The sequence below is a fragment of the Gymnogyps californianus genome, chromosome 2 (genome assembly GCF_018139145.2).
Source record: "Gymnogyps californianus isolate 813 chromosome 2, ASM1813914v2, whole genome shotgun sequence".
Classification (NCBI taxonomy): Eukaryota; Metazoa; Chordata; class Aves; order Accipitriformes; family Cathartidae; genus Gymnogyps; species Gymnogyps californianus.
The window spans coordinates 29,226,870-29,253,055 of NC_059472.1; the positions used below are offsets into that span (position 1 = coordinate 29,226,870).

Below are 26,186 nucleotides of genomic sequence, written 5' to 3' on the forward strand. Positions count from 1 at the left end.
CTGGTTGTAATCTAGGAGGAGTCAAACGTGATAGCCCTGAAATAATGCTTCCCTGGGCTGAAATGAATGTGTGAATACCACCTTAAAATCTGATGGCCACATGCACAAAGATTTGATTTACCTGTGTTAACCAAAACCATGTAAGAATTTTAGCGTATTCTGAAATGGACTTTTACGAAAAAGATATTTCTATTGGCATAATATTACAGGGTATCTTATTTGCAGTGTTCCTGAATGTTTTCATACCTAGGACTTATTTTAGGGAAAAATCTAGTAGTTTGATTGCCTGAAGGATAAACATAGTCTCTATGTTGTGCAGAGGGAAAATCCCTTTCTTGTCTCACATTGTTTGCTTCAACAGTAATTTTATAGCAGGCTAGTAAGCCGTATGGTGAGCAATGATGGTTTCCAGACACTAGCTGGTAGGAAGCAGAGCTGCTAATACTGTTGAAATAGGAGTCTGGTTTTTCTGGCTTTCCTTAAACAAAATTTACAATCTCATTTCTCCCCTGCTTAGGGAAAAAAGCTGCTTTATATTTCAACTGTGCAACTTTCATTTCAGATTAAAACAATAAAATGCGTAAATGGAGAAAATATAAAACCTGTGCCTAAGAGATAGGGAATATCGTGTGACTTTGCCAGTAGAAAGTTTCTTTAGAAGTAAAATTACAGAAGAATATACTGTATTAACTACAACTTCAGATAGGGGTGAGCAGATCTGAAAAAAATCTCTCACATTTTGGATATACAATACTGAAAAGAAGAATGTGTCCCCTAAATTTCTTTGAGGGGCTGCTTTCGTTCTTTGTAGACATTCCCAGAATGAAGATTATATTGTCTGTCATGGTGGACTTAGCAACCTTGGCATCCAAGGTCATTGGGGGTGAGGGAGTTGGTTAATTAATTTTGTTTCCTACAGTAACTAGCACAGAAGTAATGTTAATTTCTTTACTTTTATATTTATAAATTATACATGTTTCAAGCAATACAGCATTCTCAGTTATGGCAAATGAATACGATACTAATATGCTTTATATGATAATTCCCCTCAGACAAGCTAGAGACATCATTTTATGCTTAAATCTGCAATTATTCCAAAACAGATCCGAGGCTTTTTCTTTACTATTTATTTATGCTACAGAAGTCTAAGAGAAAGCTGCCACTTATGCATACTTTGCTGGAAGCATGCATAGGTGATGATTTTTTTTGAACCCAAGTGAAAATATTATAGTGGTGTAATCCAGCTGTTCATTTTGCACCCCTAACAAGGAAAAATGATATGAAGGCAGATACGCAATGAATTTTTTTACTTAAGGACTCTGAATGAAAGCAGCCAGTTCTGGCTGTTAAAATCTAGAAGTAGAAAACTATGGTAAAAGTGATCATTGTTACTGCATTCCATTAATCTGCAACCAAGAAAAAAGTGACTTTGTAATGAAAAGCAAAAATCGATTGCTTGGTAAAGCCTCACGTCTTAGGTGAAAGACTTGGAAACACTTTCGAGTGATTTAAATAAAAACCCTTATTGGAATTGGTTGTTATTGTGAGTTTATTTTCTCATATTTGCACAAAACTGATCCTCCAATTGTATTGTTACATGGACTATTTATCAATAGGAGTGGAGTTCATATCTTAATAAGAGAGGAGTTTAAAAGTGGAGGCCACCAAATTAAAATGTACACCTGAAGTCTGCAAGAAGGTCAGGTGGCCTCAGATTCAGGGTAGGCATGAGAAGATGCATGCAAGACTGCCTATTTCAAAACAAACAACTCCAAAGGTATTTCTTCTGTCGGGTTTTTTTAATTTCAAACTCAATAAAATTCAACAAATAGAAGGAATCTTCATTGCTTCAGAAGCAATATTCATAGATGAAATAATAGAAAATCTCATTGTACAATTAAGGAAAACAAATTTTCACTCCTAATCATTAGTGAAGCTGAAGTCTGATTGTACAGAGACTTAGGAAGTCAAATTCTAATTAATAGGAGGCTTTTAAAAATATTCCTAAACCAATTACTTGTTAGCTCAGAAAAGAAGGAAATGATAGCACATTCACGATGATGATTTGAACTAATTAATCCCCACTGCACGGTATGGGGGATGCTGCATTACTAGGGGTGCCATGTTCTAGAACAAAATTTAAAACAGAATCTTAGAGATGCCAAGGCACTTTATATACATATATATTGAAAAAAGAGAGTTAGTATGACTATCCTTACAAAACAAAAAAAAATTAATTCTGTCCAGGTCCTTTGTTGTTTTCATAAACTTGTATTATCATACTAGTAGAAATACACCGCTTAAATGCACCAGGCTCTGTTGTGCACAAGGCTGTACAAAGAGGGCTGTACAAATGGAACAGAAAATCTTTGTCCAAAGAGCTCACACTTCAGGTATGAGAAGTGACGGACAGCAGACTGATACTGTGAAGGAGTCAATATAAGCCATACGTTGAAGCAGAGTCTTAGTGACTGACCATTGCTCCCTGCTATATTTGGTGAAGAGCATTAACAAGGTGGTTTTGTAGCCATTGATGGGCAGCTCTTCTCAGGCATGAGGGAAAGTAGTGAAGAAGGCAAGAAATTGTTTAAGTTGACAAAAGGGGTAGTGGAGGCCAGCCACTAGGAGAAGTTAATACAGGAGTCAGCCTTTCAGTGCTGAATAAGTGAAGTGGTTTGGAGAAACTGGATTAACACACAGCTTGTGGAAACATGTAACTTCTGTTTGACATAACCCAGGAGGCAGAGCCAATGAAGGGTGCTCAGAATCAGAGTGGGAGGAAGACCAACGTGCTTAAAGGGGTAGGAAAATGAATGGATACAAGAAGAACAACACTGCATTTGTCGTGCCCACCATAAGGCTTCACACTGATGTCAAGTGAAGCCATGGAAGAGACCTTCAGATGTGTGTGCATCTAGCATGCTACAGATAAACTCTGGGAAGTCTCTAACACTTCTACACTGCTTTTAACATCATGGCATCTTCACTGGTAGCATTCTAACACTGTAATGTCCACCTTGGCAATTTGTTACAGAAGTCTTCTGTAATGCTGCGTAGAGTTACTGGAGAACAGTAAGTAACTGCTGCATTTCCCATATATTCTTATTTTGCTGTCAGTGAGAACATTCAGCTCAATATGATTTACATAACTGTATCATTTGTGAAATCATACCCCTTTATAAAAAATGCTGAAGGTCTTTTGGACTGAAAAGCATCACTGAAAGGATGCTTACCAATTCAGGTAGGTATATGCTTAACTTCAACCACATAAGTACCTACACTCAATAACAAAAATGCTGTCTGTATCCACAGGTATCTGAGGTGTTACTACTGGGCGGTTCGTACTTTAATCACCATTGGTGGCCTTCCAGAACCACAAACTCTGTTTGAGATAGTTTTTCAACTGCTGAATTTTTTCTTGGGTGTCTTTGTCTTCTCCAGCTTAATTGGTCAGGTACATAAAAAAATCAATAACTAGATACATTCAAATTACTGTAATGTAGTGATAATATATTCAATTTAATTCTGGGAAAAAGTTTAGCTTCCATCTGAATGTCCCTCTATTTAACTGTCATCCGTACTTATTCTTCTGAGAAATACATGTGTTTAATCAGTTCCCAGTTTCGTAGCCCTTTTGCACACAAGCTGATTTAAAGCCAAGACTCTGCAGGACACGAATGATTCTTGAAACTACGTATGATTCCTTTTTTCTTCCTCACAGCCAAGGAGACAGTTCCTTGACATTCACATTATACTGTTCAATCTGATAAAAATTATAATTGTAGGCATGATATTAATATGTACAAATTATTGAATGTCATGCTCGATACTACTACCAATAGAATATTGTTAATGGAAATCCCATTATTTTTGTCAAACTAGAATTCTGCTCTCTTCCATAAATTACAATATATTTGTTAATCTCAAAATTAACTGTTTTCTATTTCTCTTGGTTCTCGTTTGGCAGGAGGGAAAAAAAAAGCTCATAGCACAGCAAATCAGTTATATTTCCAAATGAATATAACTGAAATATTTCTGGCTTTTAACTATTAAACTTGGGCTTTAGATCCACAGGTTTTAGAATACCTTGCCTACAGAAAAACAAATGCCATGGTTCTTATGTGAGACTGTGTCTTATCGGATTCCTGTAGAAATCATTCCAGACTTTTTGATTTGTACATGTCTGTTATTGGAAGAATTATTACAAAAAAATAAAGATGAAAACTGAAATTTAATTTTTATTTTTAATACAGGATTCAAAAAGTTCAATCAAACAGTTAAAAATTGCATATATCTCTTACTATTTAGAAGTGCAAGAAGAGATAACCATCACAAAACAGACTGTTGGCTATAGGATTTAAAATTCATCCACAAACAAGAATTACCAAAAATAAAACAAAGTAGTTCATATAAAATATTTCTTCTGGAAAACTATTGAATTCAAGTATATTGGATTAAACTTCAGAGTTTGCACATTTATAATTTTTTCCTAAATTGATATAACTGTCAATGAAAGCACCATTCCCCAAGAAGATTCTGCAGATTAGTTTTTGTAACCAGTACAGTCATTTGCAGATTCAAACCTTAAATCTTAACACACAAACAGCTTCATTGCAGTTTGTTATAATTCTCGTTTACAGAGAGCTCTTAAAATTACTGAGTGATTCCTGGTTTAGCACAGTTGCTTAAAAATTGTTATTCCTATTGCAATCAATTGCATCTCTGTAATAAAGAGCAGAATTCAGCCCACCAGCACACTAATCCTTGGCCACTGCAATATGAAGCCATTCTACTAAAAACATGTCCGTATAGTTATGCTTTTGAAGAAGGGATATCTATGAACATTAACTCATCCACTTTCTAACAACTAAATTACATTTGTGTTAGAATGTCAAAAGATGTTCCTGCACTAAAACCTTCAAGGTCACCTTTCAGCTCAAAGTGTATTTTTAGCACTGATCTAGATTCTCCTAACTATTTAAACAGTGGCAGGATCTTAATTCTAGTGGTGCCAGCTGATGTTACTAGAGAAATTTAGTCCAGTTTGCTTCACTTCTGACTTGCATTGCACACCAAATGCAGAGTAGCTTTATTATGGATTTTTAAGAAAAGTATTACCTATATTTTTCATCCATGTCCAGAAATATGAGACAGAATAAGCTAAAACCTGCAAATGATTCCTTTCAAATCATAAATATAGACTTTCCAACACAATTAGATTAAATCTGTAATGCTTCTGAAAAAGCGGATGAAACACCTATTCAAAACATGCAGCTGAATGTATAATTAATCAGTGATTTTGCAAACAAGTGTTTTATTCTTTTTATATGTTGTTGACAAAATATTCAAATCAATACTATTTTTGCTGAAATGCGTAGTAACAACAACTGATGTTTGCAGATGAGAGATGTAATTGGAGCAGCTACAGCAGGACAGAACTATTACCGTTCCTGTATGGACAACACTGTCTCCTATATGAACACTTATTCTATTCCAAAAGTGGTCCAAAATCGTGTTCGAACCTGGTATGAATACACATGGGACTCTCAGGGAATGCTGGGTAAGGCTTTCCAATTCCAGTTACATAGCAAGTCCAAGTGAGAGTGGTTGTATCGATACAGACATAGGGTGAAATTCACATTTCTCCTTTTCTGAATTGCACATGAGAAGTGAGAGGAGCATATTCAATTTACTTTAGAAAAGCAAAAACTCCAGAGCAATATGACGCTTACTACTTCACAAAGTCTATTCATTTATATAATGTTCTGGTTATAACTTTAAACAAGATATGTAACTTAAAAGACAGTATCTTAGTAAAAGCATATTAGCAGCTTCCTCGTTTGAACTCATTAATGCTAGAATAGCTCCATTAAGTTGTTTTTCTGTACAATGCTCATTTTTATGGACATTCTTTCTTTCTTCCTTTATATTTGCCAACTAATGGAGTTTGCTTTTTTTTTTTTCTTTTACAGATGAATCAGAATTACTGGAGCAGATGCCAACCAAAATGCAATTAGCCATTGCAATTGATGTGAACTTTGCCATTGTCAATAAAGTTGACTTATTCAAAGCAAGTAGTTTTACAGGAGAATGCAGAAATGTGTGGTATTCCTGAGACAGAAACCTTGTTTTGTGCATCTTGCAAAACTTAAGAACATGTTTGTTAATAGGCAAGGCAAAATAGGTCTAAGAAATATCTCAGTTAATGGAGACATGTCAGGACAAAGCCAAGTGCCTGCCTTTGAATTTTTTGTGTCAAAGCAGAGATTTAAAAAAAAGTGATTTAAAAAAATAAAAAATCTGCAAGTGATTTCAGAGTATAACTAACCTTTAAATAAATTTTTACTTATCTTAAATAAATTTATCTTAAATAAATTTTTAAATCTGTAAGAGATTTCAGAGTATAACTAATCTCAAGAGTCAGCCACAGAAGAATGTAATTTTTAATACAGTCCACCTTGCTGTATACCGCCTAGGTCTGCCTGAGAGATCATGAATGCTTTGTGTTCTGGCAACATAACTTTGATGTAGTGAATGCTACTTTTTAGCAAGTTTGTGTGCAAAGGAGCTTTCTCTTTATTGTCATGATAGTTTTCCAGAGATACAATTTAAATGTGGTACTTAAGATTGGATTTCTGACACCAAAAACAAGGAGACACTGCATTTTTAGAAGTAGTCTTGACATACAGTAACCTCAACACTAATTTGTTTGTTAGGATAATTGCAAGAAATCACATGATATCTCGGTATAAACATTACACAGCTGCACGGTTTCTGCCACATTTGCTGAAGACATTAAATTCATAGATTCATACCAACATTTGACATGATCTGTTTTTTTTCCCTGGATCAGTAAAAGAAATTCCCGTAAAAGACAAATAAAGCTCTGAACATAGCACTAACTGAGCTTCCACAGCAAATTTAGATGTACAGAAACTTACTTTGTAAAAAATGAAGAGATGTTCAACCCAAAGAGAACTTTATAAGTATTTGAAATGACAATTCTTTCAGCCTTTTCTCTGCTCTACAAGCTGATCCTTATGATGTTTTGAGTTTGCATTCCACTTGTGAATCCCTGGATCATTCATGTATTGTTGGATTTTGCTGCCCAGTGTAGGCGCTAATAGTCACTTGTGCTACTGAATTAACAGAGCAATCAATTCTAACTATTTTAACAGGGATGTGATACCCAGATGATATATGATATGCTGCTGAGGTTGAAATCCATTGTGTATTTACCTGGTGACTTTGTCTGCAAAAAGGTGAGCATTGTTGTCTCTTTCAAATAATAATTATAGTATGTATTTTAGAAAAAGAGTTCAGATATCGGTCAACAGTGTCCTTTAAATAAAATTAATCCCGAGTGAATTAGATAGCATAAAAGTAATTAAGGTACTCTGTGTAATAATAACAAATGTGCTCTCAAATTTCAACCTAGAACAAGACAATATGGATTTTATTACTTACATTATCAAACATAAAATTATAGTAATATGGGAAAGTATTTAATGTAAATATGGCTTATCTAATGATACATTATGAAGTTTTAGTATTTAAAATGGAACAAGTTTAATTTTTAATATATATACACATAAAAACCTAGCCTACAGATCTCATTCTGTGATGCTTTGCATGTGCTTCATTTGTGTATTCAGAAACTCTTAAGTGGAATTATCCAAGAATGTAGAAAATACACTGCATCCCATACCACTCCTTACAGCAGGCCCTGCTCTTGCTCTACCTTCGCTCACAGCTCTGAGCCATCTCCAGCCTTCCAGCTGAATGCTGTCACACTGTCCCTTTGCAAAGACAACTACCTTCTCTTAGCATTTTGGCTCAAACATGGCCTTATAGTAACACAGGTAGATAGCTCAGCTTCTGACCAAGTGAGTCCAAGTCTCTTTTCAGAAGGCATGGAAACATACTCATAGGCAGTGTAGGATGCAATTAAAGCATGGAGGGGATGAAGTATCAGTACTGTTACTGTTCTGGCAAGTGACCCACAGTTCCTACCACACCCAGAAGCGACGATCAGAACCCCTTAAATTGTTTTTAGCAGTTCTGGTCCAGCATGTTCACTAAGGTTCTGCTCCCTCCAAGAGTTAAGTATATGATCCTCTTCCCCAATGCTGAGTTAGTCCCACTGACTCCACAGTGTTGGAAGTTAAACATTTGTGAATGCACCGAAGGATGAGGTGTGTCCCTTCAAAGACCAGTCCCAGAATTACTGTTGGCTAGGAAGGGTGGAAGAGTAGTTTGGTGTGTTTGCTTGCACAATGCACAGCATGAAAGGATCTTAGACTGCAGTTGGGACTCTCCCACAACAGAGATAATAAATGACAGTAACAGATTCAAGGTCTTGATACTGCAGTCAGATGCAAACAGTTCTCAACAAGGATGGATTATGAGAAATTGAAGTATCAATTTATTCCAACTTGATTCAGAGCTAAAAGGCCTCTCACTTGTGTAGATCTACTATGAGGCCAACAACCATAGTAATTCTATTAATGCTGTAACACATAGTAGGGAATAAAACCCTGTTGGAACTACCTCCTCTTTGGATGTATGTTGGCCTCGTCCTACTTTACCGAGGAGGCTCTGCATGCAGGCTTGGAGGAGCAAGTGAAGGGATAGGAAGTGCAAGCCGTATGTTTTCAGTCCTGGCTTTGTTGCTGTTGTCTTTTCACTTTTAAAATGAAATTGCTGCTTTGCCTCAGTTGCTCCAGCTGCACGAGTGGAAAAATAGTTATTTGCCTGCCTTACTGAGACGTTGTGAGGACTTTTATGATCATGTTTGTGAAGTCCATTATATTACTCCAGTTTGCCTGCTTTTTATTATATATACTGATGTCACCTTTGAATCCTAGTAGATCACGTGGAGGATAATAAATAAACCAATAATCTCTTAAACCATCCAGTGATTACATAAAAGTTGACAAAGTTTGGAATGATTGCTTAATCTTATTTTCCTTTTAAATTAGGTAAGCGATGATTAGAAGTAACAGTGTAAAAACTGAAGCTTTTTAGACCATGAAGCACAGGCTTTTTTGCACTTCTTATTATTAAATACACTGCTGAAGTACTTTAGTTTCCACCAGAACAGTTGATGGAAATGACTGCTACAATCCTGATTATTATCTAGTCTTCTTTTTCCAAGCTGGCCTAGATGGTCTTACTCCTGTTCAAATATTGTCCCACATCACAATTACAACTGCCAAAGTCAGTCCTTGTGCTTGTGCTCAGTGCTAGGAAAAGCAGCGCAAACATTTATTTCTCCATAATACCGGTAAACCTCTTTATGAGAGAGTGGAAAGATACTTAAAGAAGAGTCTGTCAGATTATTCTAACAAAAAACCACTGCCCCGCTAAAACATGGGATGTTTATGTGTTTGTGTGCCCAGGGAGAGATTGGCAGAGAGATGTACATCATCAAACAGGGTGAAGTTCAAGTCCTTGGAGGCCCTGATGGTACAAAAGTCCTGGTTACACTAAGAGCAGGAGCTGTATTTGGGGAGATCAGGTAGGTCCATCACTATTTTTAATACTTTCTTTAGAACTGGTCAAATAATCAATGGTTGTTTAACTTCTCTGTGGTAAGCATGACAGCCGCCATGGAGAGGCTAGAAAGTGGGCAGGATCAACCAAGAGGACACTGAGCAAGGAGATGCAGGTAAGTGAAGGAAAATCTAAGTGAAGCATCAGAGACTAATCCGGCAAGATCTGAGACCAGTGCTTTGGGCAATGTACACAGGGATACACAGACAGATTTTTTTCTTCAGCATTTGAAAGATTTAACACATCTTCCTGTTCCGAGGTCTACAACACAGCAGCACCAAATGCATTCTACTGCCTGTATAGTGAGACTAGGTGCCCTTACACAGCAGATGGTAAAAATGATAATTAATTTCCAACAAAAGAGATAAAAAATCTAAAATAACAAATAAAACTAGTTGATTTAGGAGCTGAACTAGGGATTAAGTTGCCAAAAATCAGGCATCCACGTCTGAAAATGTATTTGTTTAAGAGCATGCAAAACAAGAAAAAGACTGACAGACCAGATTTTTGGGTCTGAGTTTATCTGGAGGAGAAAATTTTTCTCTGGTGGCTACAAATGTTTTTTAGATTGTCCACGTGGTTGCTATGCAAAATCCATTAACTCTTATATGCCATGTTCCCCAATTAGCCAACCAAGTGCTAGATTTTAGGCACTGCATCCCCTACTGAGGTTGGCCTGAGGAAAAGTAATGAAATACATGTGCTGCTGCATGTGATAAACTGGATCCTTGATTTCTTCCAGCTGCCTCTTGTTATTGTTAATCCTCTTGCTGGTAGCTTTAATCTGCCTTTTGAAAAGCGGTAATCAGCTCTGTGCCAGGTTTACATTTATCTTCTACTTGTGTCTCTCTTTGTAGTAGGGGAAACATTCCTGTTTATCCAGTGATGTGCGTACAGAACTTGCTTAGATCCCAAGTGGAAAACACCTGATATATCCCATAGATACAGAACTTTTTCATTGAGTGGGAAAGTGAAATTATATCAGCTCTTTGAGAGAAGGTTATTTGAAAGGTATTTCTCTGTATGACAATATAATACCTGAGCAAAGCCTCAAAACAAAATGCTGTATTGTAAGTTACGTGGAAAGGCTGAGAATGCATTGGTTTTCAGTAAGGCTGAATAATGAAAAGATAAAAGAAAAAGCTACAGCAGCCCAGATATGTAACACGCACACAGTTTTCAATTATTTGTTAGTCTTGTATTTGGAGTGAGGACTTTATTTTTTAAACTAGGAAATTATAATGATTGGTTTTAAAACAAGGAAGGGATTTTCAAACTTTTGATCCAATACAGGTGAACACTTGTTTCCATGTGAGAACTACACAACGGCCTTTAAAGATTCATTTCCCAGTACGTGTTACTCTCTACATAATTGCCAATATGGCTAGTAAAATCCTCAGCAATGCTATAACCCTACACTTCCAGTCTTCTTTTATTCATCATTGACCTACTGCGGCAGCACACCCGTTCAGACACAAGTAATTTGCGTATAAATGTCAGGCAGTGGATAAACTCGAGGAGAAAAGACACAGCAACAGGCAGACATCTCCAAAATTGAAGAAAAGCAAAGACATGAAGCACTAAGTGTATCAGTAGAGATTTATCCTCTTCCTTGTGGCAAAGTGTTAGAAAATAATGAGTTTGTATAGCACCTTTCTATATAAGTTTTGTCAAGGTCTTCTGAATACTGTATAGCAGAAGCAAATGAAAAAAAATATTCTTTAATGGATGAAATACTGCTTCATTTAGCACATCCAAGTTTCCCCCTCAGAATTCATAGCGTGGTTATCACCTGATATCAGACTAATTTCCTTCTGACTTCTGATTCAAGATTTGTTTAGAGAAATATGTCAGCTTCATTCCAAGTGGTTTAACTACATGATTTATAAGACACTTGCTATTTAATCTCACTCTGTTCAAAATGCATGTAAATGGTGCTTAAAAAGTCTCTGAGGGCAAAGGAGTTGAAGAAAACAAAAAATGTTTATTTCAAAAAATTTCCCTGAATTATACTAGAAGGCCAATGCAAGACTAATATTCACACAAGTCCTTTGCCAATTTCATCCTTGAAAAATATTACAGAAACAGATTAAGTAATAGGAGTTGCCTTCCAATTAACATCTTACCCTCATTACTACTTTTCTGTATAGATAATACCAGTTTGGGGAAGCAAAATAATCTCAGAATCAGAGGCAAACAGATTGCTGCCTTAATGAGAGCCTGTCTGCACAGACAATTGAGAAGAAGAGAAATTCAGCTATAACACAACACTTCATTAGCCCAGAGAAATTTACACTTTAAGCCAGATGTCCTCATTCATCCATTTACTGATATTTCACTAGAAATATTTCCTATCAGAAAATGGTAATTCTGGAAAAATTAAAACATTTCTCCATTATATGTAAATTTTTGACAGGAAGATCTCTAAATGTTTGGTCTCAGCTTTAGCCTTTCAACTGTTTCGTAACTTTAACTTTTTTTAAAAAAATCAAAACTACAGGGAGTATTTAGCTTTGCGAAAGATTACATTCTCCGCTTTGGCCCAGGATTTCCCACGAAGTGGCAGCTGCTGCTTTTCAATGAGCTCTGCCCTTTGGTGTTTGACATCCTGCTCAGAAGCAAGATCCAGACCTATTTACCTTTCCTGACTTACCAGTTCTCTCCGTATACACATAGGTGTCGAGCTGAGCCTCCACAACCCTGCACGTTCAGCTGATACGTGTGCCATTCCCTGGATCAATTTGCTAATCTCAATGAACAGCAGCTTTCTACAGAGATCAGCTATTAAAAAAAAAAAAGATAAGCAGAGTCATCACTTTGACAACTTTATACCTCGAAATTAAATTTGCTAGCATAAGTATTCGAAAGTTATCATCTCAAACTAATATTACAGCATTTCAGGCTAACAACTGGAGTAAAAAATGTAAGGTAAAAAAAGCAAATTTCTCTATTAATATAGATATTACATTATCAAGAACCATTGCAAAGCAAATGTAGTTATTTGTAAAAATTTGGTCTATCATGTAACTCTTAGCACACTAGCCAAAACAGATTCAATGATGAAGTCCATAACGCTGTCCTTAGTCAAAGATGATTCTGTTTGAGCAAGGACTGCCTTACGTGTAAAATTCACCTCGCATCATCACCATAATGAAAAAGCTGATCTCTTTAGTCCTAGTCTGTCTCGATAAAATGAGCTTTCTGTTAGGAAAGCCTGAAAATGATTGTTCAATGACTTGCTGAGAAGTGATTCATCAGAACTCAAAAGCTGTTTGCAATTTTCTTTAGCTGCTTTTCTTATTGTGCAAATAGTTTTGTTCTGTCTGAGGAATTGTACAGAATTGTTCAGAAAGAAGACGTTATACTGCATTTTCAGCTTGAGTTCATATATTGATTGCTGTCTTGGGTTGCAGAAAAACACAGTGTTTGTGTGTGTGTGTGTGTGTGTGTGTGTGTGTGTGTAAAAATAGCCTTGTACACTCAGTTGCAGAGGTCTCATACTATCTTTTATAAATCAAATATAATATATTTTCTGTATGATCTAATATTTATAAATGTTCTATAAATATATTTAATATTAAACCCCATGTTTATATTTCCTTGATTAATATTTTAAATAAGTATTAATTCATGTTTTATGGGGTCCAGGCTATCCTTTATTAATAAATTTTAAATTTAGAGATTACTAAATATTTTCTAAAAATATTAACTCACTGGGAAATATTTCAGGGACAAATTTTAGGGTAGATCTCCTTGAATACAGTGATAAAGCAATTTTAGTACTAAAAGCAAAATGCAACTTCTCTTACTTATCACCACAGCTGAGAAGTGAAGTCTCTTCCTTTCATTTGCTTCATGCAAGATGAACAATTTGATTTTTATTTGTACAACATCTAATTTTTACGTGGATATCCTTCCTATGGCCAACTGCTGCTTGCTAAACTGGTCTAATGCCTTACTTTCAGAACAAAATAGCCTTCTTTTTCTGGCAGACACATTTGTAACTGTCAGCCTGAAAGACCTTCCTAATCCATATCATTCAACTTGCCAAAATTCAAACATGAGATGTGGTATGTGAGAAAACTGAAAACCAGAGTCCCACAGAAGTTATTCACTCAGGAAAATTAAAATTCTTGGAGAATCATTCACTCATTGTAAATAACTCTTTCAATAATAACAGACTTGTGCTGCTCCACTTCTGATGTAAATCATTTTCAACAATAAAATTGAAGAAATGCCAAGTTCACATGAGGACTAAAACAAATGCACTCCTTGCAGTGGGTGTCTCTTGGGAGAAATGTCTCTATCTAGCAAGATTTTTCACAGTCCTTAGCATCTACCTATGCCTGACCAGTAGTGACAATTTGCCTTCCTGAGGCAAGAAGATATTTCTAATCCCAACTGTAAAGGGCCTTTACAGAACATCAGATAGAACAGTTGGACACGTAAGTGAGCTTTACGATGACTTTAATGGAGAACAACCAGCAAAGAGATTCCTCACTAGGGCAAGTAACGATGTGACTGATGATGTTTATTTTTATTCCAGCCTATTAGCTGCAGGTGGAGGAAACCGAAGGACTGCCAATGTGGTGGCTCATGGTTTTGCCAACCTTTTCATTCTGGACAAGAAAACACTCAATGAAATCCTGGTGCACTATCCTGACTCAGAAAAACTTCTCATGAAGAAAGCAAAGTATGTCCTAATAACAGTTTTTAAATCACATTATTTAGCTGCAGAATGGACAGTTGTGGCTTCTAGACAGATTTGCATTCCTTTCTTGGAAGAGTAACAGATGTAAACACATTTGTATTTAGAAGTCAGATTTGCCTGGTAGTATCTAGTGGAAGTCCTGGTCTTGGTAGGGATTCCAAGGGTTGTGGAAATGTGGTAAGTAGAATGAAGTCCTCAATGTAGTTGTCTTCTCCATTGTATTTAAAGTGACAAAACAAATAGGAGATACAGATGCATATCAGGACTCCTTACACAGTCAAGAGAGAAACTGCAGGACAGATGTCAGTTAAGGAGTAGGTTTTCAAAGATGCGACCGAACACTCGCAATTAATTCTACAGATACGCTTCAATGTACCCACAGACTTGTATGCATTTCCAAAACCTTAAGCAGCAGTTAGGAATGGATTTAAAGTAAGGCCCAACAAGATGGAAGTACACAGATTAGAGAGGTGTGCATTTTGTTCAAAAGGATTCTGAAATGGGATTTCAAACGCAAACTGCTTTTCATCTTGCTTTGGCTGTAGCTTGCTAGGATCACCTTTTCCCCAGCTTTGAAAGGGCAAAATATTGTCAGATTTTGTCATAAAATTATGACAAAATGAGTACCTTGCTACCTTGTAAAAGGTCCAAATACTTGAAACAGTTTGTCATTATTAGTATACTTCAGCACTCTTATTGTTCTCAGCTGTTGCCTTGCATTGCTATCAAAGGTTGGAAGGTTGCTCCCAGACTTGACATTCCACCAGAGAAGACTAAACATAGCCCAGGAGTGACATTTTGTTTAGTGGGAGTGCTAGCAGATGGTTGCATTCAGCATGTTTCAACAGCCCTGGTTGTCAAACGACAGTATCTTGAGAATCATCACGTCCCTGAGGAACAAGGAACCTAGACACAGAATGGGCTGATTGCCCAACTTTCAAAACCAGCATCAACAGGTAGAAAGGTGGAACAAATCCACTGACTGATGGTCTCCAGCATTTATCCTTCCTGACTTTCCTCCAGCTTCTTTCTAAACAGTTGTACGACCATCATAACTTGTTATTCCTCTCTCTCTATCCCACACTACCTTCTTCTGCTTTCTTGCCCACCCTAATCATATCCTGGCAAGCCATTAAATTCTGCTTCCTCCAGAGAGACTTTCTCAACTGCAGGAGCTTAATCATCCATCCTTCGTATCTGCACTCCCATTTGAGCTCAAAGCCCTCTCTAGATATCAGACTAGATACAGGATATCCTGTTTAATTTTGAAGACATGCAGTACCTGCCCTGTGCTGGAGGCCATGTGTTCTGCTCACCTGTCTAGGCACCCACTAATTCTTCCAAAACTCCCGTGCTCTATATATGGTCAGCCATGTCTCTAGAAAAACTAGGCACCAACAGGAGATTTGTGCACTGTTTTGATAAAGATTGCAGTTATGTTCAGTTTTGGAATCAAGTTACCAGTCGCTCTGCCCTGGAAGGTTTACGTTGCAATCTCTGTGGGATTGCATTGGCCATCCCACACCTTTAAAGGGCTCCTTGAAATAAAGGATTTATTCAAGCAAGAAATTTGTTCTATTATCACCTGTCTGATAGTCACTGTATGGTCTTTACATAATAAACCCATGCAAGTTTCTGAAGTGTATTTTTTTAAATTTATGGCAATAAAACTTAAAAAAATACAAAATCTTCACTTCTGAAATTCCCAAAATTACAAAGTACAAGATGCTGGAGAAAATTATAGTATTATGGGATTTACTGTACTTCAGACCGCAAGTATAGTCCTTGTTCGTAAAAAGCCTTAAGTCAGGGCTTTTCCAGGGAGAGAAAAGTTGCCTTGAAAACTCTACGGTAACCTAACAGAAACTGAAAGCATGGGAACCCTCTGCTTTTCACTGGTTCCATCTATCTTGGAACTGTCATCTAATCTTTACCCTCATCGTTCATTCTCACTTCTTGTCATTACGGCTGCAAATCAGTACAGCTATGGAAGGGTGTGAAAATCCAGTCTGCCACATGATTGGCAGTAATTTTTATATCTTCAGGGTGTCTTCTTCTACTGAAGAAGACCAAAAATAACTATGACTGTCTAACCTGACCTATGAGAGATGAGCCATGCTGGAAGTTAGTTTGGTAAAATATTACTTCCACAAGCATCAGCTAGACTCCCAATTGAGCACTGAACACTCTGTGAATTGGCATCCAGAAGGCCAGGTAAGAGGCTGCCACCTCAGGTACCAGGCATCCGTCCCCCTCCGCACTACTTCTCACCTTATAAAACTCTCATCTGCTTTGCGACACCTTTATTTGAGCCTGCACTTGTTTATTCTCCAGGTAAGCAACTTCAAATTTGAACAGTAGCCTCCAACTCTACTAGAGCCTAGGGTAAAACCCTTACCCTTTCCAGCTTTGCTCTTGCCACTGGACCTGCGACCCCCCAAAAATTGGCTGGAAAAGTTGCCAGGTTCTCATCCATGAATGTGACATTTCAGTTTTGCAGGAACTTTGCTCGGTTTCACAGCACTGCTGTGTGTTCTCATCCTTCCTGTCTCCAGGGTGCTGCTGAAGGAGAAGGGGAAACCTGCTCCAGGACCACCAGTGCAACAACCACAGGGCTTGGCCAGTCTCTTTGCGCAGAAAAAGGAAACTCCAAAATTGTTTAAAGCGATGCTTGGAGGAAAAGGAAAAGGCGGCCTTGCTAGGCTGCTGCAGCTGAAGAGACAACAAGACATTCAGGTAATGCCACAGAAAATAGAGTAGATTCTTCTAGGTGCTGGAAGATACTGGGGGGGCTTGGGCAAACAGAGTAGATGAAAATGTAGCCTTACTGCAATCAACAGCAAAAACTCCCAGTAGCTGAGATATAATCACTGTACTTAATCTCTGTAAACACTAATTTTAAAATCTGGCTCAAATCTTCCTGGACCTGGACTCTATGAAGAGCAGAGAAAACAAAAGCAAAGAAAAAGCAAGGAAAAAAGCAAACAAACAAAAATCCTCAAAGAAAGTAAGGATAAAATAGACTTTACAAAGACCCTAAGGGCATCTGATCTTCTAATTTTATGTAAACAACAGTAAATACAGAAATATCCTAACACAGTAATCTGATCCAGCTGACTCAAGCACACCGTGAACTTTCCAATTCAAAGGCAGATCTCTGGTTGTCACAAATCCTGAAGACAAAATTTAAAGTGTAGCCCACACAGTGAAAACTGATTAAATCTCTAATATATTGCACTTATGAGAAAACTGTTATTTTAGTTGATGAAAAATAATTCCCACATTATACTCTGTTCTGAGAAATGTTAATAAGAACCTGCTCAGTTCTACATATTTACCCAAAGGTGGCAGAATCCTTTTCTGTCTTTATAGCTGAACTGGCTGTGTTTTTATTGATTTTTTTAAGTTAAATAAAGAACTTTGCTTACACAAATGACTACAACACTATGATTGGAGCAGAAACATTGCTCAATTTAATGTGTATTTGTGAACTCAATAGCAAATAGGCTTGGCCAAGGAATTGGGGCACTGGGCAATATGTCAAGATTTACAGGTAACTTTTTATTAATCTACTAGTGTTAAGTACATAAAGGAAGGGAAGACCTAAGGAAGGGTTGTGTGCCCCAAAACGTGCCTGTTTCATCCTGCTGTATTAATAAGAAGCAGATACTATCACTATCCACAAGCTTTTCCTAAGTTTTATGTTGACATTCTGATTCTGAAATTGCATTTTTCATTTAGAAACCGATTTTCAGCATCTAAATACAAATTTACATATGTTGCATACCATTAACCACAGTATCCATGCTGTGCCTTTCCACTGCAAATACAGCAGTGGAATAGAAATACTTCCTGAATTTCTTCCGCAGCATTGGAAGACATTTAACTTCTTGTTTCTAGGAAACTCAAGCTGAAGCAGAGAATAAGCCTCAACAAGAGGAGAAGAAACCCGTGGAGCCCGCGGCCTCATCTGCACCCCCTGCACAAAAGGAAGAGCCGAGTGCAGACGCGAAGCCTAAACCTGCAGTTATGCACAGAAGAACCACTAACGAGTCTCTGATCATTAGCATGTCTCCATCCCCCAGAGCAGGAGAAGGAGAGATCCTTACAGTTGAAGTTAAAGAGAAAAAAAATAAATAGATGGTGCTTTGGGCTGTGGCCCCATCTATTGTCTTGCTGAATTCAGAGAGCTAGCGTGACTTTGCTTTTGGGTACAGAAGATAAAAGTAGAGACTACGCAAGAGAAAAATCTACCCCAGCTCTTCTTCTCTCCTTCCTCTCCTGACACAACTGGACAAATTATTTATAGACTTACCTCTTAACCTTGAGCCTGAAGAGAGAACTTTTGGTGTAATAGGAATTAGAGCTCAGACTGTATTTCAGGACCACTTGTTTCCTGTTTGATCCATGCTCTCCCTTATCTCTTACTCTGTCTTGTTCCTGCTTCTCCTCTTCCCTCTCCTGTTTATCCTCGCTTTCTTATTGCTGTTCCTGTTGCTCAGTTTGCTCTTAATTTTTGTATGTGTTCTTTTCTATTTTCTTTTCTGGTTTCCCGTAGTTATCCTTTTTCTTGTTACTGCCCTACTGTTGCTGAGGTTACTTACATTTCTCTCAATCCTTCCCTCTCCTCCCCTTATACTTCTAATCAGTGACCTGCTTTTGTGACCAGCGTGGCTCAGTGCAGAAACCTGTGATGCTGTGTGTTGGGATGTTTTAGCTTGGGACAGAGGGCTACAAAACAAAACCATTGTCAAAAAACAAAACCACAAAATCCACAAGGGGGAAGCAGGTTGCAGAATTATTGCCAGCCCTCTGAAAGCATGAGCATCTGCTCCAGTTGTCTTTGACTCTGGTGAATAAACATGGCAAAGACTTAGATATTGCCCCCGCCACATCCCAGGGGTGACCTTTAACTTGGGCTGCCGATTTACACGCTTGATCTTCTCAAGGGGTTGGGCATTAATAATGCTCTCTGAAGAGCAAGCAGCTGATACTGGCTAACTTTTTGAAGAATCTTGGTATCTAAACTGGCCACTTCAAAAATAAAGGCTATTTTCCAAAAAGCAGGATTGACACTTTTTGGCTCTGTGGTGCATAGTTTCAAGCAATGCTCCAGTTGTTCACCTCCATCACAGACCTCGACTGATGGTGCAAAGCGAGCCCTGTGCCTTACCAGGGCTGAGCTACGTCATACCTGTGAACTGAAGTAAATCCTTTATGAGCGCCACAGCTGAGAGAGATACAGCTTCCTCACAAGGAGCTCCCAGACTGTCAACCTTCTGCATCGACTCATCACAGAAAGGGATGCAATATTAAACAAAAGGCTGAAGCTGTGTCTCAAGCTTAATTACTTTTTTCTCTTCCATGGGTTTGCATCTTCTCTCTCTCCCTATCCACTTTCAGTCCCCACTGGACAAACAGTTTTGGGAACTAAAACCATTATGCAGAGGCCAAGCCAAGAAATCGTAAGGGCAGGCTTCACAGCTCCTCAGCTGACCAGCCAACCAAGGAAGGCACCATACCAAAATTAAACATTCACTTTTGTCGTGGTTTAACCCCAGCCGGCAGCTAAGCACCACGCAGCCGCTCGCTCACTGCCCCCCCACCCCTGGGATGGGGGAGAGAATCAGGAAAAAAAACCTCGTGAGTTGAGATAAAGACAGTTTAATAGGACAGAAAGGAATGAAAAACAATGATAATGATAATAATAATATGACAATAGTAATACTAAAAGAATTAAACTATACAAAGCAAGTGGTGCACAATGCAATTGCTCACCACTTGTTGACCGATGCCCAGTTAGTTCCCGAGCCGCGATCCCCCCTCCCAGCCAGCTCCCCTAGTTTATATACTGGGCATGATGTCATATGGTATGGAATAGCTCTTTGGCCAGTTTGGGTCAGCTGTCCTGGCTGTGTCCCCTCCCAGCTTCTTGTGCCCCTCCAGCCTTCTTGCTGGCTGGGCACGAGAAGCTGAAAAATCCTTGACTTAGTATAAACACTACTTAGCAACAACTAAAAACATCAGTGTGTTATCAACGTTATTTTCCTACTAAATCCAAAACACAGCACTATACCAGCTACTAGGAAGAAAACTAACTCTGTCCTAGCCGAAACCAGGACAACTTTGCAGGCTATATATGATCCTGCGGGCTATGCATTCTGTAGACCTGTTCTTTAGAGCCTTTGAACTTCTCTAATCACAGGCAAAGCTGGCAGCCCAACCAGAATCAGTGGGAGCTTTGCCCGAGTAAAAGCTTGATGATTGAATTCCCTATGTTGGATATTCCACACATCCTCTGACACGACCAAAACTCAAATCTCTTTCAAAAAGAAAGTTCTGCCGCATTAGCGGTGAGGTCAGGGTTCAACTGCTACATGGAAAGAACCATCTTTATTTGTATGTTAGTTGTTATTTGACAGGTAAAAAAAAAGGATGCCACAATAGAGGCAGAAAATGGTAAGATGCATCATAAAGAATTATTCGTCTATTGCACATCCAGGAACATCTCAATACAACCTCAAAAGTAGAAATACTGCAGAACTGCTTCACAAATTAGGTCTTCTGTGAATAATGACGATCTATGAATTCATTACAATATATGGTTCTCACATTTTTTTTGAGAGTGTGTTGTCAAAACATTATGGAAGGGGGAAAAAAACATAACCCCCCATATTTTAACTTTTTTCTATTAATGAGTAAAGCGCTCTCTCATTGCAAAAGATCCCATCCCCTTCTGCCTACACAAACGCTACCAGGTAACTTCAAACATTTTCACTGTTGGCATATTTAAGTTCATCAGTCACACACTGACACATATTACAAGGTAAGGGCCGAGACTGCAGCAGCAAGCGTTACACTGCAGCAACAGAGCATCCCACGAGTTGCTGCTTTGCTACAGCTCTTAACAGCTCAGCATTGCAGGAAAGCCCATCAGTTCTGTCTGCAACGTTACCAAGTTACGCACAGCCCTCGAGTTCCTTAGACCCAAAACGAAAGAGAAGAAGTGTCAGTGTTTGCAGAAGATCATGGCCACACAGAAGTAACACCCATCTGGTTTTCTCTGACATCCTACTTGTCTGTTGTTGGAGTATTTTCCCCCTTCCCAGAATTCCTCCATTTTTCGGGGCAGGCAGGGGCAGGAAGGGTCCAGGAATCCAAGCTGCAACTATTTGTAGGGTTTTCACCAGAAGGAACAACACAAGAAAGGTCAAGATGTAAGATGTGTTAAATCCTTTCAGGAACTAATTCTACCCTGTGGATTCTTGACTGGTGGAGAAGCTGAGTGAATTACTCTACAGCACTTCGAAGACACAACTTCCAGTATCAAAGCTCACTCAGGTTCTGTATGGCATCACACTGCTGCAACACTGTGTCTCTAGTATCTCTCTGTTTCCCAGTAAAGCGTCTCAGACTTTACTACATCTGAATGTAAAGAAACTGAAGGGTGGAGTAGGACAATGTATCTGAAAACTAAAAATAACCAAATCTCCATGCCTCTCTACTTAAAATGCAGACGCTGTTCTGAAAAAAAGTTTTGGAAAACCTGATAATAATTATATGAAATAGCATGCATGGGAGAACACTAATGTGGCAAAGAGCATGAAACAGTCACTGCTAAAACTGTCCAGTTTCAGAGCATCTTCTTGCTAAAAGCCAGTATGAGACGCTTTATGAAATATACACTGCACATGCATAACTACTGACTGAAAGGCATTTTTCCTCTCATCTGATACTACTTGTTATAAATCTGAGCTGTTCAGCCTGTGGAATACTCATCATAGGAACTGCAAAAGCAGTATTTATCACTACATTGAAAATGCTGAATACAAAAGCACAACGGAAGAACAGTATACTGAAATTATATTTTTAATGCATAGGCATTGTAAATCAGTTAACTTCATCAGAACTGAAATACATAAGAAAGTAAAAAATTCTGGTTACAGGTTATTTCTCTGCTGTACATATGTATATATTACGACCATTAAACGGCAAAAAGCATCCGATTATGAAGACTGCTATACATCATTTTTATCACAAGGTGGTGCAAGTGACCTACAAGTCACATTCACTTTACAAAACTTTGACAGTATTTTGCTTTGTCACCCTCAAGCTAATAAGGCATTTTTTTACATGTAAAAATAAACAAACAAAAAATGGCAAAACACCACAGTAACCCCCCTCCCCCTTGACTCACAATCTGCTCCATTCCTTGACTCAGAATATTGCTTCAGCCTAACTTGGAAGTTTCCAGATTTTTCACCAGCGTTAGCTGTACACCTCTAGGAGAAGTTATACCTGCAAAACGGCTCTTGCCGCTGTCAGGTCTGAAACGCTTTTCTTTTACATAGAATGGGGCACATTGAGAAGTAGGTGTCGTTGATATGCTATTTAATTCCCTAAGCTGGAGGAACATGGGGGCACTTCTCCAATAAGAGATAATGAATCCGCTACTGCAGAAACTCAGAATTTATGTATGGAATACAGACAAAACAAAAGCTTTTATTTCATATGCAGCAGATATTTAGTATAATAATACGTATCAACATACGTAAATGCATTTAAATGCACTTCCACAGCAACTTAAAACAGAATTGGTAACAGAAATCAGATGCAGCATCACATTTTTGGCAGACAGCTCAGAGGAACTTCAGTAGTATCCTGTACTCCTATCAGTAGTACTCATCCACTTCAATGAATCTAGACAAAGCATCAATACTGCATCCAGTCATCTCTGTACATGGACCATGTAGCTGTGAAACAGTTTACTGTTCCAAAATCATACAAAATCAATTTGCAGCAGTGTGATTTAGGTTCATTATAACTACTTCCTTGATCTTCATATTTTGTGTTGCATATCTGGCATGACACTTCATTATAATTTATGTATAAAGTAGTAACACATTTGCACTACACTGATAAAAAGACGTCTGTAGATTTTTATATAAACACATGAATTAGATCTAAAAAAAGAAAGAGCTTGGCTTAATATGAAATAAAATCTCTTCCTTAATATTCCACTACTGAAACTATTTAGGACCCCCTTCCACGAAGGAAAATGGAGTGGAGAATAACATATTCATTCATGATTGATAACTAGTCAACTGTCTACAAAACACTCGGTATGTTTTACAGGATGTGTAAGAAAATCTCAATACATATATCTTTCATCCATCAATGTTAACGTGAATTCAAATTTCTGACAGGATTATACATGCATGGAAAGAAAAAAAACAAACCACACAGAGCAGCTCCAGCAACTAAAAAAAAGTAACAAACACAGTCACATACATTATGACCTAGTGCAATCTTGAGTGCCCAAGTATGCTAAATTTAGTCTTAGTCCATTCTGTTCTTACATGTTACAGCTAGACCATCCAAAATCAGATCAGTCAGATGTCTAACTCTAAACCACTTCAAATGTGAAACTGCAAAATTAATGTTCAAGATGGGCATTTTGGAAGTGATAAACGAGACCTTTACATCCACTTATGTTACACACACTGACAGGATCAGAAGAGATCCTCAGCAAGCAGTATGCAACTGGGAGACAAGAAAGCTTCATCTGTCCACTAAACACTTGGTGTAAATGGTGACAAAAAAAAAAATCAAGCCAAGAAAATAAACCAGAAATTGTTTGCCCTAGAGAAACACAGTATGACTATAGGATTAGAACTTAGAGATTTTCTTATGTCTTCCTACTGGGAAGGAAGAGGAAAGACTGGGTTTTTTGCAGGCACTTTTCATTACTGGGCTCATGAAAAAGCAGCATGATTCAAAATATGACAAAACCAATATAGGTAGCACTTTCAAGAACTGCCTTTGCTTGAAAATATGCAGTTACAAATCAGAAAAAAACCCCTTTTTAACTAAAAAGTAAATTCCCACTTCACAAAAAGCCCTTTAAAGATCAATAGTTATGACTGTTTTATGGAAAAAAAAAAAAAACAAACCCCAAAACCAAACCCCAACCAAAATAAAATCTGGAGTTCCTGTTTTCCAGTGCAATACACACTGAAACACATCCTACAGCCTTTACAGTAGTAGCCTCAAAGGCCAATAGTATTCTTCTGAGATGTTAGACGTTTACCTTGATTCACCCTAGTTATTCCTGTACTACCTTAAGAGAATGCATACTATAAAAGAATATATACTTTAATGACTTGTTTGGCTCATGTTCACACAGCCCTGAATGGCAGGCACTGGCCAAAGGCACCGAAGTGGCAAACATGAAGTAGGCATGCAAGGAGGGCCTTTATGCTCTGTTCTGGCACTTGTCTAACGATGAAACTCCTGTGACAAAATTTTGTTATGGTGGTTTAATAGACACAGAAGCCTGAAGTATTCCAGATTTGTTGAAGCACATACAAACTTGTATCTGCTTGGTGGGGATATACCCTCTTTTTCATTTCAGCCTGGTTTTATGATCACTGAGAAACTGCAGCCCTCAGTGCTGATCCCCACAAAAGTACCTGAACACTCCCACTCGTCACATTTATCAAACAGGCAGCTGTTCCACTTCCAGCCATTCTCCTCCTTCTCTCCGCATACTCAACCTCTTTTGTTCCACTCTTACTTTTCAAAATAAAATGCACCCATGTAAGCCCCATCTCTAAAATCAACAACAAAAATTAACACAATTACAATTTTGGCCCTTAAAAGGCACACTTGGCAAAGTGATTTGCAGGAAAAAGCTAACAGACATTGCCATACAGAGGTGTGTGTATACATGTATACAGAAGTATCTCGAGAACCAAAGTCTGTAGATACAGCAAGTAAAGCAAGCACAGTCTCAGCCCCCCTTCTCAGCCCATTTACTTCGCAGCAGGATTCTTAGGAGGTTGCAGTTTGTAGGTGCTGAAGTAGTTCACCACTTGCTGAGGGACTTCTGCCAGGACACACTGCGCCAGAGCTTCTTTTGGAGACTTATAAAAAAAGAACACCAAGTTTCAGTTTCCACCAACTGTTAACGGAGATCCTAAGACGAGTAATAAGCACCTCCTCTACTAGGCCAATCTAAAGTCTGACATTTTACAGAGGACTTTACACAGTGCCCTTGTGGGACAGGTGGAAGCTTCCCTGACATCTTTACCTTCTTGCTCCCATTACCAGGAACTAGCTGGCTGCCTTGTTCCACTGAAGTAATAGGAGCTGGGTGTGCAAAGGGCTGCCATGTCTGAACATACCTTTTGTCATACGAAACACACACGCACACACACACAGTGCAGATGTCAAACTGTGTGTAAACACACTTCCACTATCTGCTTAAGATGACCCTTCAGGGGCTTGTCTAATCATCTGCAACCTTTTGCACCAAGTCTCATCCACAGTAACTGTATGTTACTGTGCACCAAGCACCAAGTCTCATCACAGTAACTACAGAGCAGCTCTTCTAGAGATACTGTTTTTACTGTAAGACTATCCGTGGGACAAAAGCACCCCTTTTTCTAGAAACTGAAAGCATTTGAATATATGATTTTATACTGAATATTGACCCTAGTTAATCTACATTCGAGTGCATTATTCAGTAAGCATATTCTATATTGATTTTGCTCTCTTTCTCCTTTCAGTTTGCCTGAGTTGCTCTGAGTTTAAACAAAGAACTTGTATCAAAAGTAAAAAGAAAAATACAAAGACAAAATAAGAAGGTATAAGGAGTATTAACAGGGTTAATATTAAGAAACAAAACAAAATTAGAACATCTTATCTTTCCCATCCTGAGGAAATTGTTTTTGTTTTTTTTTTTAAATCAACTTTTTCCAGTGATATGACATTTAAAAGTTGGACTATATTAGCCTGTGCATATTTTATTGGGTTCTAGAGCAAAAAATCGGGACTCCAGTCTTTCACTGCCTATTTTTTTGGTATATTTGCTTTAATGAAAATGAAAACTATCACCACTATTGTGCCCACACACAAT

The 26,186-nt window shown here is 38.0% G+C and overlaps 2 protein-coding genes across 2 annotated transcripts in view; one reads left to right on the top strand and one right to left on the bottom strand.

Annotated features, from left to right (window-relative positions):
- Positions 1-18,406, top strand: part of CNGB3 (cyclic nucleotide gated channel subunit beta 3) — a 65,438-nt gene extending 47,032 nt beyond the window's left edge. The window contains exons 11-18 of the mRNA XM_050892504.1: positions 3,313-3,454; positions 5,401-5,560; positions 5,973-6,070; positions 7,179-7,262; positions 9,402-9,520; positions 14,102-14,248; positions 16,822-17,002; positions 18,167-18,406. Of these exons, the coding sequence (XP_050748461.1) occupies positions 3,313-3,454; positions 5,401-5,560; positions 5,973-6,070; positions 7,179-7,262; positions 9,402-9,520; positions 14,102-14,248; positions 16,822-17,002; positions 18,167-18,406 (1,171 nt within the window). The remainder of the gene's footprint in view (positions 1-3,312; positions 3,455-5,400; positions 5,561-5,972; positions 6,071-7,178; positions 7,263-9,401; positions 9,521-14,101; positions 14,249-16,821; positions 17,003-18,166) is intronic.
- Positions 18,407-22,119: 3,713 nt separating this feature from the next.
- CPNE3 (copine 3) overlaps positions 22,120-26,186 on the bottom strand; it is a 31,321-nt gene continuing 27,254 nt past the window's right edge. The window contains exon 17 of the mRNA XM_050915770.1: positions 22,120-25,191. Within this exon, the coding sequence (XP_050771727.1) occupies positions 25,081-25,191 (111 nt within the window). The 3' untranslated portion in view covers positions 22,120-25,080. The remainder of the gene's footprint in view (positions 25,192-26,186) is intronic.